Source organism: Rhea pennata, chromosome Z (assembly GCF_028389875.1).
Source record: "Rhea pennata isolate bPtePen1 chromosome Z, bPtePen1.pri, whole genome shotgun sequence".
Taxonomy (NCBI): domain Eukaryota; kingdom Metazoa; phylum Chordata; class Aves; order Rheiformes; family Rheidae; genus Rhea; species Rhea pennata.
In genome coordinates, this window is record NC_084702.1 from 60764321 (window position 1) to 60779252 (window position 14932).

Here is a 14932-nt window from a genome sequence, read left to right on the forward strand (position 1 = left end):
ATTCTCCTTCACCTTACTTGATGAACACAAGCACACTGAGATTCTTGCATCTTTCACTTTAAATTACCGTTCTGATTTTTGTTATTTTCACAGTATCCATTCAAGAAAGAAAACCGGAAAATATCACAAGGACACAAAGACATTGCTTTTCTCCAGCTCTAGTATTTACTAGAACTGATAAAAGAAAAATAAATGACAGTTTAATCTTACTGAGGTATTAAAACTAAAAACTAGGAGAAAAGAAAAAAATAATGCTAAGTATTAATTTGAGCTCATAGTAGAAGTCTGATCTTAATCTTGGAAGTCATGATCCCACAGATACGGCTGCAATGAGTTTTGCACCAGCTCTAGAACAGAACAATTTTTCAGAACTTTTGTAAGGAAATCAATTCAACAGTTTACAAATAAAAACTTCTTAAAAAATGTTTTAAAGCAGACTCTTGAAGAAATTTGGCTCCTATTGACAAAGTACCTTCATCCACATGAACCAAGCTTTCTATACAGCATCAAAAATAAATCCCTAAGACTATGTTTATAGATTAAAGGTAATTACTTCCACCATTATTCTTCAAATCATATAAATGCAGTTTTACCACAGGAAAGAATACCCTCTTTGCAAATAGCTCCCGCTGACTATCATACCAGAACCACATGTATCCTCAGTTCAGATAGCGTTATGGCAGATGCCAATAATCTTCTGCTGCTTATAATGAAAAAGGAAGGAAATCATCCTCAGAGAAGATGGACAGAACTCATTTTTGCAGAATCGCAGACTGGTTTCAGTCACAGGGGAAATGAAGGTGACAGCAACAATTGAGACACAGTAGGGCCACGACAGCAATTTCTTTAAGTTGTCATCCATAACTCAGGCCTTAGAGCAGCAAAACTGTCTTGTGATGCTAACTCAGAAATACTGTTAATTTAGTGTCTCCAATGGCATAAGTCATTGAAATACATTGACACATATTAACAATATATTCTGTGAAAGAGGAGATGGAATTGAATGTCAGTGAACCAAAGGCATAGAGTTCTCATAACTGTATGGCAGCCATACAGCTAAGACTCAAAAAAACTAATGGTATGAAAAGGATTATCAGTTAAGCAAGGGTAGCCTGCAGGAAATGACACAGCTGCAGACAAAAATGCATGCAAGATACCACTCCACCTAGAAATCCCATGACAAAAGACCAAGGGAAACCACACAAAGCATGGTGCATCCCATCTCCTTTGAAACATAGATGTTTCTATAGCTTTCACTTCAAGATCAAGAATTTAAGATATTATAATACTACTGATTAATCTAAACTAAGAAAGCAAATTTAAAGTAATTTCATTTTCTAAAGGTGCAGGACATTTGCATTCTTACCAATTTTAAGGCAGAACATAATTCAATTAGAACCTCAGGAACCCAAAGAGATCATCTAAATGTGGATATAAGCTTGGCACTCAAATCTGAGATTTACAGCCTCACTGTACCATTTTAGAAATACTGTAGAACATGGGGAAAAGCAAATGTTTCTGCTGTAAAGATGATTCTAAAAAGGGACTGCACTAATTTATGCAGCTCTAGAAAAAATGGTATTAGAGTGCAAAAAGTGTAATGAATGCTTAACTTTAGTGATATTTTTTCATGGCAACACTGAAGTAGTCACCAAATCTGGCATCAGGATGAAATTTCTCTAGGGGCATACTGGCGACAACCCTAGCTGCTTTTGTCCTTTTTTTCCCCCCTTCCCTTAAGTACTAAGCAGAGATAATCTGTTTAGAACAGCTGGCATGTCCCATTCATACAACTTTTGTCTCTCTAATTGCAAAGTGAAGGAATGCCCGAGACAGAAATATACATGGAGAATAGCTTCATTTAGTTAAGGCTAAAAGAATCTTAATAATTTCCAGAAATGAATATAAACATCTATCAGAAAACGTCAGTGTTTTCTGAACAAAAAAATCCACGTTATTTAACACTCAACATTAGTTTGCTTATGGTAAAATAGTAACTTAATCTTTCTTAACTAATTCTTGCTTAAATTTGATGTTTTAAATTAAGTTTAGATGAGAAGCTAAGTTACTAATAAAAGTTCAGGCACGCTCCTTCAGGAAAAAGACAAATATGTTATTTCTCTGCAGGATGACTTTGTAAATGATATTTTAAATATTAACATACAGAGATATCACTCTGATCCAAAAAATAGCCAAAGTATCAGCAAATATGACTTCTAATTAGACCACCAGAATGTTCCTACACTGAAAAAGCAACCCACAGCAAGGCATAGTGGTAGTGAAAAACTACCAAGGCAATGCATTAAGCAAAGACATGTTATTCCACTTAAGAAATGCCTTTACAAGAACAACTCATTTAGTATGCATAACAAAGGCTTTTGAGAGTGTCGCCCCTGAAAGCATTATGCCACGAATGAGGCTCATGGCAATATTACAAGAGGCTCCTACACTTAAAAACATTAGATACCAACAAGTGGTTGAGGTAGACAGGAAAAGCTTATGCATTAAGATAGAGAGAGTACCCACCTGGAAGCACAGATTACCTTTAAGTTCTCAACTCTGTGAAATATAAGAATCAGATATCAGGATCAGGAGGAGGAAAGCCTAGAATATGTTGGCCAATTATCCACTGCCTACCTTGTAAGAGTTTTCTGGGTGCACTCTTCCCCAGGACAGAGCCATCTCATTTTTGTTCCATAAGAAAATATTCCTTGACTTAAAAAAGCCCAGCTCCCCTCCCCCTAAAATGATTCTTAAATATCAAAATAGAGGAGATCTAATAGGAATGTTTGTTTTGAAACATGCAAATTGTGTGAAGTTGCTTCACCACAAAGGCAGGCAAGAGGATATAAAGACACTGAAAATGGTAGTTCACAAAAAAAAAATATATCTGATCCTGTAATCTACGTGTTGACAAGCTGTTGGGCGCCATCACTCCACCAAGCAGTAGATACTTGTCTTAGATTCTTCTACTTGACTGCTTTCATCAGATTAAGCATCTGGGATTTAATTTAACAGTTTCAGCTTTATTAAGCTGTCACAAGAGCGGCCCCGCTTTGATAACAGTAGCTGCTCCAATTATGGCTTGGTTTAGGGTTGACAAGTATAATGATTCATTCGTGGCACATGAGAAGCAATAAAAGGTTGTTTTGCATTACAGCTTTAAAAATGTGGGCACTTTTTTCATTTAATTTGTCACTTAGCTTTTGCTAAGAGGACATTTAAATTGCAGTAAAAGGCAAATGGGGCTTTTAGTTTAAATGTAATCCCCATATTTAAATGATCTGTAATGGCGCAGTGTTCGAGTGGGAACACTATTGTTTCACAGTGGGCCCTGATGGTGACATGTGACATTTGTATTCAGGTCCTGTATTATCCATGTGGCTAAAGGGCTTCCAATTTCATTTCACAGCCAGAAGCCTGCAGAAAACACCAATTAACTTGCAGATCCCATTTGCCGACAAAACTCGGTCTCTTCTCGATGTCTGGCATCTGGCAGTTCTCAACATTTAATTCCAAAGCACAGCCTTGCAGCCATCATGATCCCCATTCTGGGGCACAAAGTCAAATTTTCCCCTTTTAATAAGGAATTTTGTTCACTTTTGTAGATCATAAGAAACTCTTATTTAATTTTTTATAGATGAATATTTAAAAATTATTGCTAAAGGAAGACTGCATGGACTCCAGAGTGCAAAGAAGGTTAACTGACCTTTCCTTGAAATCAGAGATCTTTGTTCATCAGCCATCAGCAGATATTTACTGTGTATTTCCTTATTCCTCCATCTTATCAATACAATTTAATTAAAAGGCAGATCAAGGGGCTCCATATAATTAATCATTCTGATATATACCATGGTCATTGAGAGCTAAACATCTAAAGATCAGCATGTGAAATTTACCTACTGGGATACCATTTAAACAGCAACAAAATGAAGAATTTCAGTTCAGTGTCAAACTTTGCACAGTGTATCCCTATATTACTGTTCCAAGTTGGAAGTGATCACCAATGCATAATTGAAGTCACATCTAAATCCTTCTAGCATGAGAAGTATATAAGCTAGTCTTACAGCTTCAACCCATAATCTTGATCTTGCCAATGTATCATCTCTGGAATCTAGGAAGTAGCTTTTAGCTCAGTCCATTCTTTGAGGTACAATACAGGAATCAGTTTAACGTAATTATGATATTCTTCTTCCTTTTCTAAAAGCTTTAAAAGCCAAAAAAACCCCACACTACCTTAACATATATAGCTAACAAACTGTAAATTGCTTATGGAATTACTTTGTAGTGACTTCTTAGAAAATGGTGAGGCTCACACTAGTTGTGAAGCAGGAACTCTGATCAGAGTTCAATGTGTCCTTGTCAATAACCAATGCCAAGAGGAAGTATCAGTTAAGCTTTAATGAATGGCTCAAGTGACCCAATCAAGAAGCAAAGCTGAAGATATTTAAGTATGATGAAAATCCTAAGCCAAGATGAACCTGACAAAGCAGCCATATGCCTAATGGTTGGCAGACAGTAGCCCAAGGTAAGCAAACAGGCCTTTACTAAGTCTAGATTTACATATTTTACCTGTGCTAAAATCCTCTGTAAAATTCCTAACTACCTGGGAAATAAATGAGACCACAGCTAAGACAATTTTTTAAAAAACATAGATAAATGCCAAACTCAGATTACTCTGAGCAGATACAAAAAGGTAAGTATGTAAACCCTGTCCCAATCCATTTATTGATATTTTAGTCACATCCTAGGAGGAGGCAACCAGGTAGAAACTAGACATTTTAGCACACAATATCCCCACCCCCTCAGCCCACATCTGAACTATCTCTGCCACTACTGGCCCAGGTCTTTGGTCTGCAGGAACATTCTGCTCCTCCTTCTGGAGTTTGTTATTGTAACTCTGGTCTGCCCTAACACCTCCTTGGCCCTTTGAACATTCATGTTTATTTAGAGAAGCATGTTCACTTTGAAAAAGGGTTACCTTTTAGGTGAAATTACAGCAAAAACATGGCAGTAGCTTGTATTTTTCACACAAGGTAGGAGTCAAGTTGAAGAGACTCATCCAGTTAATTGCAATTTTTACAGAACTTACTAAGCACCAGTAGAAGGAATCCTACCAGTGTGGGGAAGAATTGAGCAATTTAGCAACATAAACATAAGGCCTACAACTGGAGATGGATGAACTAAGTTACATTATCCAGTCATTGTTCTGCCTTTACCCTACCGCATGCTTGAAGTGGGCTGAAATGCATTTGTAATGGAAATTGTGGTACAAGATCAAAATATTATGATAGTTTTGCAGGAGGTAGAGCAGTTCAGGACTGAAGTAGCAGGGACTTCCTAAGATTACAAATGCAGTGGCTGAGGTAATGAGGCTGGAAATTTGCACTGCAGCTTTTTGGGAGTGCAAATACACTGATGAAACAAAGGTAAACTACTCAATCCAATTAATGTGAAATATTGGTTATTTGATCCTGCAGGCAGAGAGATTCCAATTCCTCCACCTTCAGGTGGATGCTGTCAAGGAGATGATGTTAATATGGAACTGATGAAACAAGAAGAGGAGCCACTAAGACAATTTATCAAAATCTTTTATGTTTATTGGCAGCATGTGGTAAGACTGCTACAGGTAACAGATGGAGAACACATTTCTGTCTCTCCCACCACCTACCAGCTCAACCCACATAAGCATCGAACCATGAGACCCTTCAGTTTTCAGAAGGATACAATTTTGCTGCGTTTATGTCTGTCTAAGCATGTGCCATGAGTGGCAAAAGGTATTATTCCCCTTCCTCCCCACTCCATGCCAAGCCAAGATCACAAAAATGGCATGCTAAAAGGGTTAACACTATTCTATTTCAAATTTAATACCTAGACTCTCTGACAGAGTTTTGCCAGCTGACTTGAAAGCTTCTACCACGTAAGTCTACAATTTCAGCTACACAACCCATGCTTTACTCACCTAACACATCATTTTGAGTAAACATAATTTGTGCTAAACAGATTCTATCCAGTCTTAGCCGCACTAAACAGTGGGAAATTAATTATGGTCATCTTTAATCTTTACAAGTGGAAAACTCAAGTTCTGCTTTTGACTTTTCCATCCTAAATAAAGCATTTTACTCTCATTTTTATTTAATTTCATTTAACTCAATTCTGGACCTCTAAAATTTATTAAGCTCATTTTGATTTTTGGTTCTTTCAGTGTTTACAATTTATCCCATGGCGCATCATCTGTAAGTTTTATATATATACTCCATTCTGCCTAAGTCAAGAATAAAAATACTGACCAGAACATGGGTGAAGACAGACTGCTGTAAGACTAGACTTGAAGTGTACTTCCAGATTGAGTAGGGGCACAGCTAACTACTCCAGGTTCCATGAAGCACAAGACAATTCTGTTCAGGCTGTTTTTCTTCAGTTTACTTTGAGAAAGTCTCCACAACAGCATCCAAAACTTTACTACAGCTAACATACACCACATTAATCCCTTCCCTCATACACTCAGTGAATTATCTTTTAGAGAAAGAAATTAGATTTACTGCTAAATTTTAAATAATTCCGGCCATCATTTGTCACTGTTACCTTCTGCATGTTTACACACCAACAGGTTAGTAGTTTGTTCCAGTACCTTACACTCCATGAAAGCAATGCTGGTGGTCTATTGTAACTTACTACCATCTACCCTTCTTTAAAAAAAATCGGCGACATTTACCTTTAAACAGTTTTAAACATCCCCTTACTGTCACAAATTCTCACAGATTTTCAGAACTTCTGAAGCAATTGCAAATAGTTTGAACTCTGTTAGCTAGTTTCTGGAATACTTTAAAGTATCAGACTTTACCATGTTAAATATTCTATTCCCATTACTGCCCCTGTTCCTCTAACTCTTCTAGAGCTTAGTTGTGTATTCTGTCACAATTAACATTTGCTGGAAAGCAGGAATTATTTTAACTCTGCCTTATTTGATCTCCTTCCCTGCTCAGTAATGGACTTCTGCCCTCCTTTGTTATATCTTCTTCTGTTAAGAGTACCTTCTCATACTTTTAACAAATATTCTCTTTGTCTTCTATCCTTCTCTAGTGATGAACAGATTTCTTCCTTAACATTTCCTGTTGGTTACTGATTTATGTACTTACCCTCAGTTGTATAGATATTGCTAATTTTGGATTCTTTTTAGTTCAAGGTCATTTACAACCCATTTCAATTGTACTTTTTTCTTACCATGCCTCCTTTCCTTCCACTGCTATGTTCTCATGCAACAAATCAGAAACTGAATTTCACCCAGCCTTAACTGAACAAGCAAATGTGCAAAAACCTCCCATCTGTCTTATCTAGTACCACAATAAAGCTTTGCCACTCCCCCAAATATTTGTTTCTCCATTATACACATGAACACCTAGATGATTGAAGTCTGTGCATTTACCCAGTTCATCCCAGAGCTGCCTATACTTGTCAGTCATTGCAGTTCCTTGTTGTCTCCAAAGCGATAGACGAGGGTCAGCCATGAACTGTTCTGTTATCAATGTCAACATGCGAGCTCCATTTGAATCTCTCATCTTTAGCATCTCTCGCACCTAGAAAATGAGTCTTTTAATACAAACTTGGAAAAAAAAGCTAATAGACAACATGCTGCAGTGTTAAACATTCTATATCTTTGCTAAATAAGAAGTAAAACAATATAACCAAATTTTTGAAAAACTAGTCTGCCTTCCCAATTTTAACAATGACTTTGGATTTCAGTACGCCATTGCAACTCTTTAAACTCTTCCACAAGTAATCCACTGGTGTGTTATGCAAACTGCTGCAAGATTATCGTACCAATTTCTCTCACATTTTGGAGGTGAGGAGGAAGAAAACAAAGCTGAAGATGGTTGAAATGTTACTTCAAATCCTTAAACTAATCTCAAAATACCTCATATCGCAGTCCATCGATGTAGAACAACTTATTAACCTGCTCTCATGTTCCCAGGACTTAGACAACTGAACTCTGAGTAAGAACACTAAGAAGTATAGACTGACTAGAGGGGAGGAAAATACAGAAAAAAAAGGATAAGGTTTAGAATACTCAACAAACCTTTGCAAAAAGCAAATTGAGCTGCTTCCCTGATCCATGGTATCCACCTTGAGAGAGGAAGAGTTTAACCTGTTCTTGGACCTGTTCCTCATCCAAATGCCAGCAGTTTTCATCATCTATGCTAGCACCTGCTGTTGGATCAGGAGCACCTGCAAAACAGCAAGAAAAAAAAAAAAACTTTACAATCTATATAGAGATTAGAGGTTCATGGGCCCAAGGGAGAGGAGTAATGCAGAGCTTTTTAGATGTGTTCTGTATTGTTTTGGATGTCTTGGCTTCAATCTAAATAGTCTTTAAAATAGATTTAAGTTTTTCCTCGGTAGCCTATGAAGAAATGACAACCTAGAAAATTGCATATAAACAAACTATTTTTAATATTAAAATCAGATTTTTTTCTAATATAGCTGTTGAGGAAAAAGTTTTACATGGCAAATTACACTTAGTATAGTATTTCTATAACTGTGATATTAAAACCACGCTCCCCTAAACACCTGTGCAACTCCTATTCCTTTAACAATCTTGCTCAGGGGTACATGATTGATAGTGAGCGCTTCTATTGATGAGCATAAGGAAAATCATCACCTCAATGCCTCTGAAATGTGACAGCGCTGCAAAGCTAAACAAAGGGCAAAAAAAAAAAATCCCCAAACAAATCCAATGTCTTAAAGCACTAAAGCCATTTCCTACCATAAATAAAAATCACAGCTGTGCAAAAGTGTGGTGCTTTTGAAGGAATATTTGTGCATAGGTGATCTTATTATCACTGAGTTAATTCTACTTAACTCTTCCTTGATTATTATAGCCCACTGCAAACTAAAGAGTGACTGGATTTACACCAGGAAGTTCTCTGGCTTTTGCTCTAGCTAGCTGCTTTTGCTGGCTGGTTGCTCTAACTCAAGTTTTACAGCTGAGATCAGCGATTTTCCACTTGGGGCCTCTTCTAAAGGGCTGACAAAACTAACTAAAACAAGTTTTTGCACTATCTACATATTTCTTTATGAAGAAGCTTGCACCTCAACTGGATTTTTTTTTTTAAGAGGTATTCAAACAAAATGGTTGAAGAGCACTTCTTAGACTGCCACAAAAACTCAAGTTAATGCATCACCATAGCAAATGTAAGGTATTTTAAGCATACCCTAGACTCAAGTTAACTTGACATTTAGGATTTGGGGTTTGTTGCACTTTATGGAACTTCCTTAGGCCAGGATTTAAAGGTACAATTTTTCATACAGAAATTAAACGTATGTAATCAACACGATCTTCCCAGAACTCTAATCAGGACAAAGCATCTGCTTTTGCTGAAATGTTTGAACTCCCTCTAAGATACAATCTTTATCTCTGTTAGGTTTCTAGATGTTAGAAACAAAACCATGTTACACAATACATCACCTTTAAATCCCAAACCACATTACCTGTATACTCAATTATTTAACATAATCAATATTAAAAGGTAACTACTGCTGGGGAAGGGAAACTAAACAGTCAGATTTGCAAAAACTTGCATCCAAACAAGTCCTGAGAGCTTGAAAAGAAGAGATAGCTAAAACTCCTCAGTTTTTACAAGAATTAAACATCTATTGATTTAATCATTCATTTCACAATTGCAGCTCTGCCATGCAGGTAAAGCTTTTGGGTGGTTGCAGGTAACAGCGCAATCTTTATTCAGTGAAAATACAGCTGGAAGATTAAGGGTCAGAGAGCTGTCTTGTACGCAGCCACTAGTTGCTGAGAAAAAAAAAAAAATCATACAGCTCAGTAACTTCCTAACTTGCCTCCAACTTAAGAACCTCCAACTGGGAATGCTGCACTGGTGTTGTCCTTATATATATTTTTAGACTAATAAGAAATTATGAAGATGTGAAAGAACACTCCTACCTTCCACAGGAACCATAAGAGTGTCTCTAAAGACAGAAATTGAGCCCCAGACAGTACAAAACCTAAGGAATGAAAAACTTCCTCATTCTGTGAATATTTCCATCATTACTATATTAGTTTTAAGGCGCTCTCAATTCAGTCAGCTACATGTAACACATGCTGGTAAGTCTTCAGCTGCAGAGAACAAGATAAAAAGGGAAATCAAGCCACATGAGAACAAGCAGTGCAGCTGTTGCACAGACCCAGGTTTGTAGTATCACCTTGCAAATAGTTTAAATATTTCATTGCTCTAAAACACACAGAAAAGACTTGTGAAAAGGAAATATTTAAATATATACATGCAAAATAATGTATTTTACTCCTTACTTTAATGGAGATTTACTTTTAAGTAATCTCAGTATGGCTACTTCTAAATTGTAGTAAAAATAGCCTAAGATTCTTCAGCTAAGCTTCCCTATTTAGGGAAAAAAACAAAATTCCTTCCATAACTGTTTACATTTTATCAAAAGCTCATTGGTCAGTTTGTGCTAGAAGGTTAAATTTCAACATAGCTACTGCAGACTGTCTAACAGCAGCGTTCCCTTATTGGAACAAGGGTGCCCATCATCCCAGGCCAGTTGCTTTGCCTCCCTGTCACCTCCCCCAGGCCTCCTCTTGACTCTTTTATTTATTAATGTTGAAAACATTACCTTTAACATTGCTGCCATGATCCCAAATACTTTAAGGGCTCAGCTCACTACAGTTGCACCAGCATGACTTTCATGCCAGTAGGTTAGAGGAGGTACCAAGTGAAGGGTCTGAAGTTAACAAGCCAAGGGTCTGAGCTCTAAGATGCTGTTCAGTGCAGTACAGTACTTCTGATTCAAAGTCGTTTTTTCCATAAGATTGTATTTAGGCTGCACTGTTTAATCAAATTTGTTCATTAGAAAATTAGGATATATGAAGAAATTTCAGTGCACAGTTTACAGGCCCCAGCAACAGTCACAGCTCACTACTCTTCCAACAGAGCCAGCAGTCTCCAGCAATAGCGGTGGAAGAAGGAGGCGAGGAGATCGCGTGTCCCAGCAGGCATGAGCCCGAACCCCCAGCAGCAGCCCCGCGGTGCGCTCGGGCAGCCTCGTCCCCCTGCCCACGCAGCACTTGCGCTGTGGGTGCACTTTGCAAGACTCCTCAGTCCACTTACCACAAGGTAAACATTTGTTGAGGTAGCTTTTTTCCCTCTCCCACTCACACGTACACTTCAGCCTGGACCAAGGGACAGGATATCTAAACTGGCACTTCTTTTGCAGACATGGCACCAGGTTGATAGACAAGAAGCTCGATGACAACTGTCAAGAAGGGTCAAGCTCAAAGCCAGGAAAATCTAAAATTTCGGTTGTGAAGACGGTGGCTTCGCTTCGGATCCCGCGTGGCTCCGAGTGCCACGAGGCCCCGGGTCTGCAAGGGCGGCTTGGCCGCCGCACACAACGTGGGCACATCTGAATTTAATCTCCACAACACAGTTTGTCACTAAGACCAACTCCCTTTCCCCATCTGTAAACTGGGCATAAATATTACTTACATGTTTCAGAGGGTGCCATGAGGATGACTAGTTCACATTTGAACTATGAAAGTGAAAAGCTCTGTATAATTATACTAAGTATTAAAACCTGTAATTAGTGTCAGTTTACAGACACTCACATTTAATCTCCCTCCCCCCAACCTCTGGCTTTAACCTCTGTCACGACTGGTCTCTGAAATAGGTTTTACGTGATGTACCTACAGACAGTTAAATACATTAAATAAAATCTTTATCCTAAGTATATAGATATGGCCACACATTTTCACTCATACTCTATTACTGAAAATTAAAACATCTATACAATCTTAATCAAAGCAGGAATACTGCACACATTTTTTTGTGAAAACACACCTGAATACAATTTTTAAAAGGAGGTTGAGCCCTTTATAATTTATGGTCCTAACATGTTACATGTTAAAAAGAATCTACTCCCAAGTTCTCAGCTGCAGAAGCATTTAAAAAAATTAACAGACACTTTCATCATTTAGATAGCAATTTTAAGAGCAACTGCTTTTAAAATCAACAACCGTATTCAAGAAGCTTTGTTGTATTTGGAAAACTTAACTTTTAAAAGAAAAGTAAATAGAAACAAAGTACAGGTCATTGACATTTCTTTCAAACCTGTATCAGGAGTGGATAGAATATAGCCTAAAAATAGCCTAAGCTGCAAACTACTCTGGAGCAGATCAGCAGTGTAATTTGGATAAAATGACAATAGAACAAAGTCTGTAAGACAAACTGCTTCTCTGACCCTTATTTCTGAAGTATCACAACATTGTTTTCAGCTTCAAATGAAATTGCATCAAATTACTTACTCATAGCAACACTGCATTTTTAACTTCATTTTATGAAAATCTTATGACCTTAAGTATACAAATGAACTGTAGATCAGTTAAATTTTATTAAATGTCATCCCATGTCAGCATTAAGGAGAAGATATGGGAAAAGATTACAAATAAAAAGCATGACTTAGTGAGTACTACGCAAAGATTGAATGGTCACAGCTACAGAGCAAGGTTGCTGCACACTGACTCACAACAGAAATGATAATTGATTTTTATAAACTTTGTGTACTTAGAGTTATTCTAAACAATTATTATATAAAAACAAACATCATAAAATTAATGATTCAAAAAATATTAATATGCCTTTGATTCCCCAAATGGTTCAAAGTTTGTACATAAGTCACTTCATCTTGCACTTAATTTCAGAAGTCTTGGGTGGAATATAGCACCTGTTAAGCCATGCACATCATTGAAGAAAAAACAACAACTGCTGTGAGGCAACTAGTTTTAATACCAGAAAATGTAAATACAATGCAGTCTACAGTAAGCAACAAATCCTCAAGATGTTTTTCATACACTTCCCTTTTCCCCTTCATCTGCATATACAGCAAGACGCATAAACTTACTTCCTGAAAGTATCTAATCTCTCCTGCTAAAATCCTAGTCTCACAAACATTATTAGCATTAAGTTTCAAAGTCCATTTGTGTGTGGTAGATGAAAAAGAAGCCTGCAGTATTTTCATTGAGTCCGCTTATTTTATGTTCCACGACTTAGAACAAAATATCTTGATTTATTTTCTATAAAATATATTTTAATGCTTTTAATGTATCTGCAAAACCTTTCCTAAAAATCCAGATTTCATAGTTTTCCATACTCTCTTGCAGTTGTCAATTCTTAATTTCATTTTACATTTCACTAATTTACCTCTAACCTGGATTTCCAAAATATTTCTAGTTTTGACTAGTTTTCTTTCTCATCTGCAATTTTACCTCTCATGCCTTCCTTCCTTCCCAAATCCAGATCAAGTCTAATGCCAAATATTAAAGCACTTTACATTTATGCTTCTTGAAAGGAAAACCCAGCTGCCATTTCCCACATTCTTAAAGTTGTTCCTCAGTTTTGCTGGTTTAACAGGGCCACATGAAAGACTATCAATCTTGTATGCAATTTATATGCTCTCATGGTAATCAGCACCCTTCTTCACTTTTCGAGAATTCCAGTAGATTACCAATACAGTTTTCTGTTGCTCAGCCCTATTCTACAATTTCCCACCAAAAACCTGTGTCATTTCAATTAAATACACCAGGTCTGGATTAAGACACATTCATCTGTGTGTTGGGATTACCCCTAGGGACTTACAGTACAGAACTGCACGAGACAGTCTGAAATCTTCAGGCAATAGGGCCTTAAAAAAAAAAAAAAAAAAGTACAAATCTGGATATCTTTGGTTGCTTTTTCCTCCCCACCTGCCTCCAGGAGAGCTCTTTTTACATACATTACGGTCACCTGTAACATGCCTGGAGATGCAGCTGCCTGGGCACCTCTGCTTCAGGGCACGCAGGAGGAGAAACGTACCCAACACCTTTTCTTACAGTCCCTCCCTGTTACATTTCAGCTCGTCTGCATCTGGTTTCTTATCAAAAAGTCACAGAGTTTAGAGATCACAAAAGCAGCATTAAAAACCCAAGGAAAAAAAGCAGTATGACTTAAAACAAAAAAAAAAAACAAAAGGAACTGGATCGTTAGGCTATACTTCTGCAAGCAAAAGACAGGCCCCCTTCCGCTCTGCACATAACGATAAATGACAGCAACGCCAGCTAACATGACAGCCCGCCACGCTGCATGTCCTGCGGCCAGCCCGAAAGCCCACCCCTCGCCTCAGCTCCAGGGTGGGAGCTCGGCCGGGCCACATCCCGACCAGCAGCGCTGCCTGAAGCCGGCAGCGTGTGAGCGCAGACTACCAGGGTATCAGCATCGATATCCCCACTGGTCTTCCCAGGCAACTATGACCCCACAGCTCTCCAGGTTTGAGACCATCAGGAACATGCACAGTTGCAGCAACTAGAGCGTTACACAAGAAAATTGGATGCAACCTATCTTCTCAAATATAGGAAGTGCTTTAGGGTGCTGAACACATCCAGAAAGCCACTTGCAAGGCCATCACTACTAAGTGCAAATTAGCACAGCAAAGACAGAAGAGAGTTTCCAACATATCAGTCAGCTTCTCTGAAGAAGTTAGTGAACAGGTAACATTCCTCCACTTCTAGCAGCATCCCCTTATTTTTCCCTGGAGCAAGCCTCAGTCAGGAAGCAAGAATGGACACTGCATCACTTGTATCCACCGAGGAACTCAAACGGATTTGTCATCTCAAAATCTGTGTCATCAGTGTAAGTCACTTCACTAGTTCCCCCAGTAACCTCTTCCAGAGTGAGGTGGCCAAAACCAGTCATCAAATGTTGCATAAGACAAAAATTTGAAGAAATGATCAATTATCCAATTTAACTTTTGTGAAAGGAGAAGGACTGCACAGTTATTCCATCTCCCTAGCCAGCTCATAAAGCAAGTCAACAAAAATGCTGTGGTCAAAGCTCTTGAAAGTCATAGATCATTCTTAGACAGCAATAAAAAGTAC

General features: G+C 37.9%; 1 protein-coding gene across 1 annotated transcript in view; it reads right to left on the reverse strand.

The window, feature by feature from the left end:
• ZSWIM6 (zinc finger SWIM-type containing 6) overlaps nucleotides 1–14932 on the reverse strand; it is a 110288-nt gene that overhangs the window by 31745 nt on the left and 63611 nt on the right. The window contains exons 3-4 of the mRNA XM_062600037.1: nucleotides 8078–8226; nucleotides 7427–7577 (exon numbers count right to left, since the gene is read on the reverse strand). Coding sequence (XP_062456021.1) covers nucleotides 7427–7577; nucleotides 8078–8226 — 300 coding nt within the window. The remainder of the gene's footprint in view (nucleotides 1–7426; nucleotides 7578–8077; nucleotides 8227–14932) is intronic.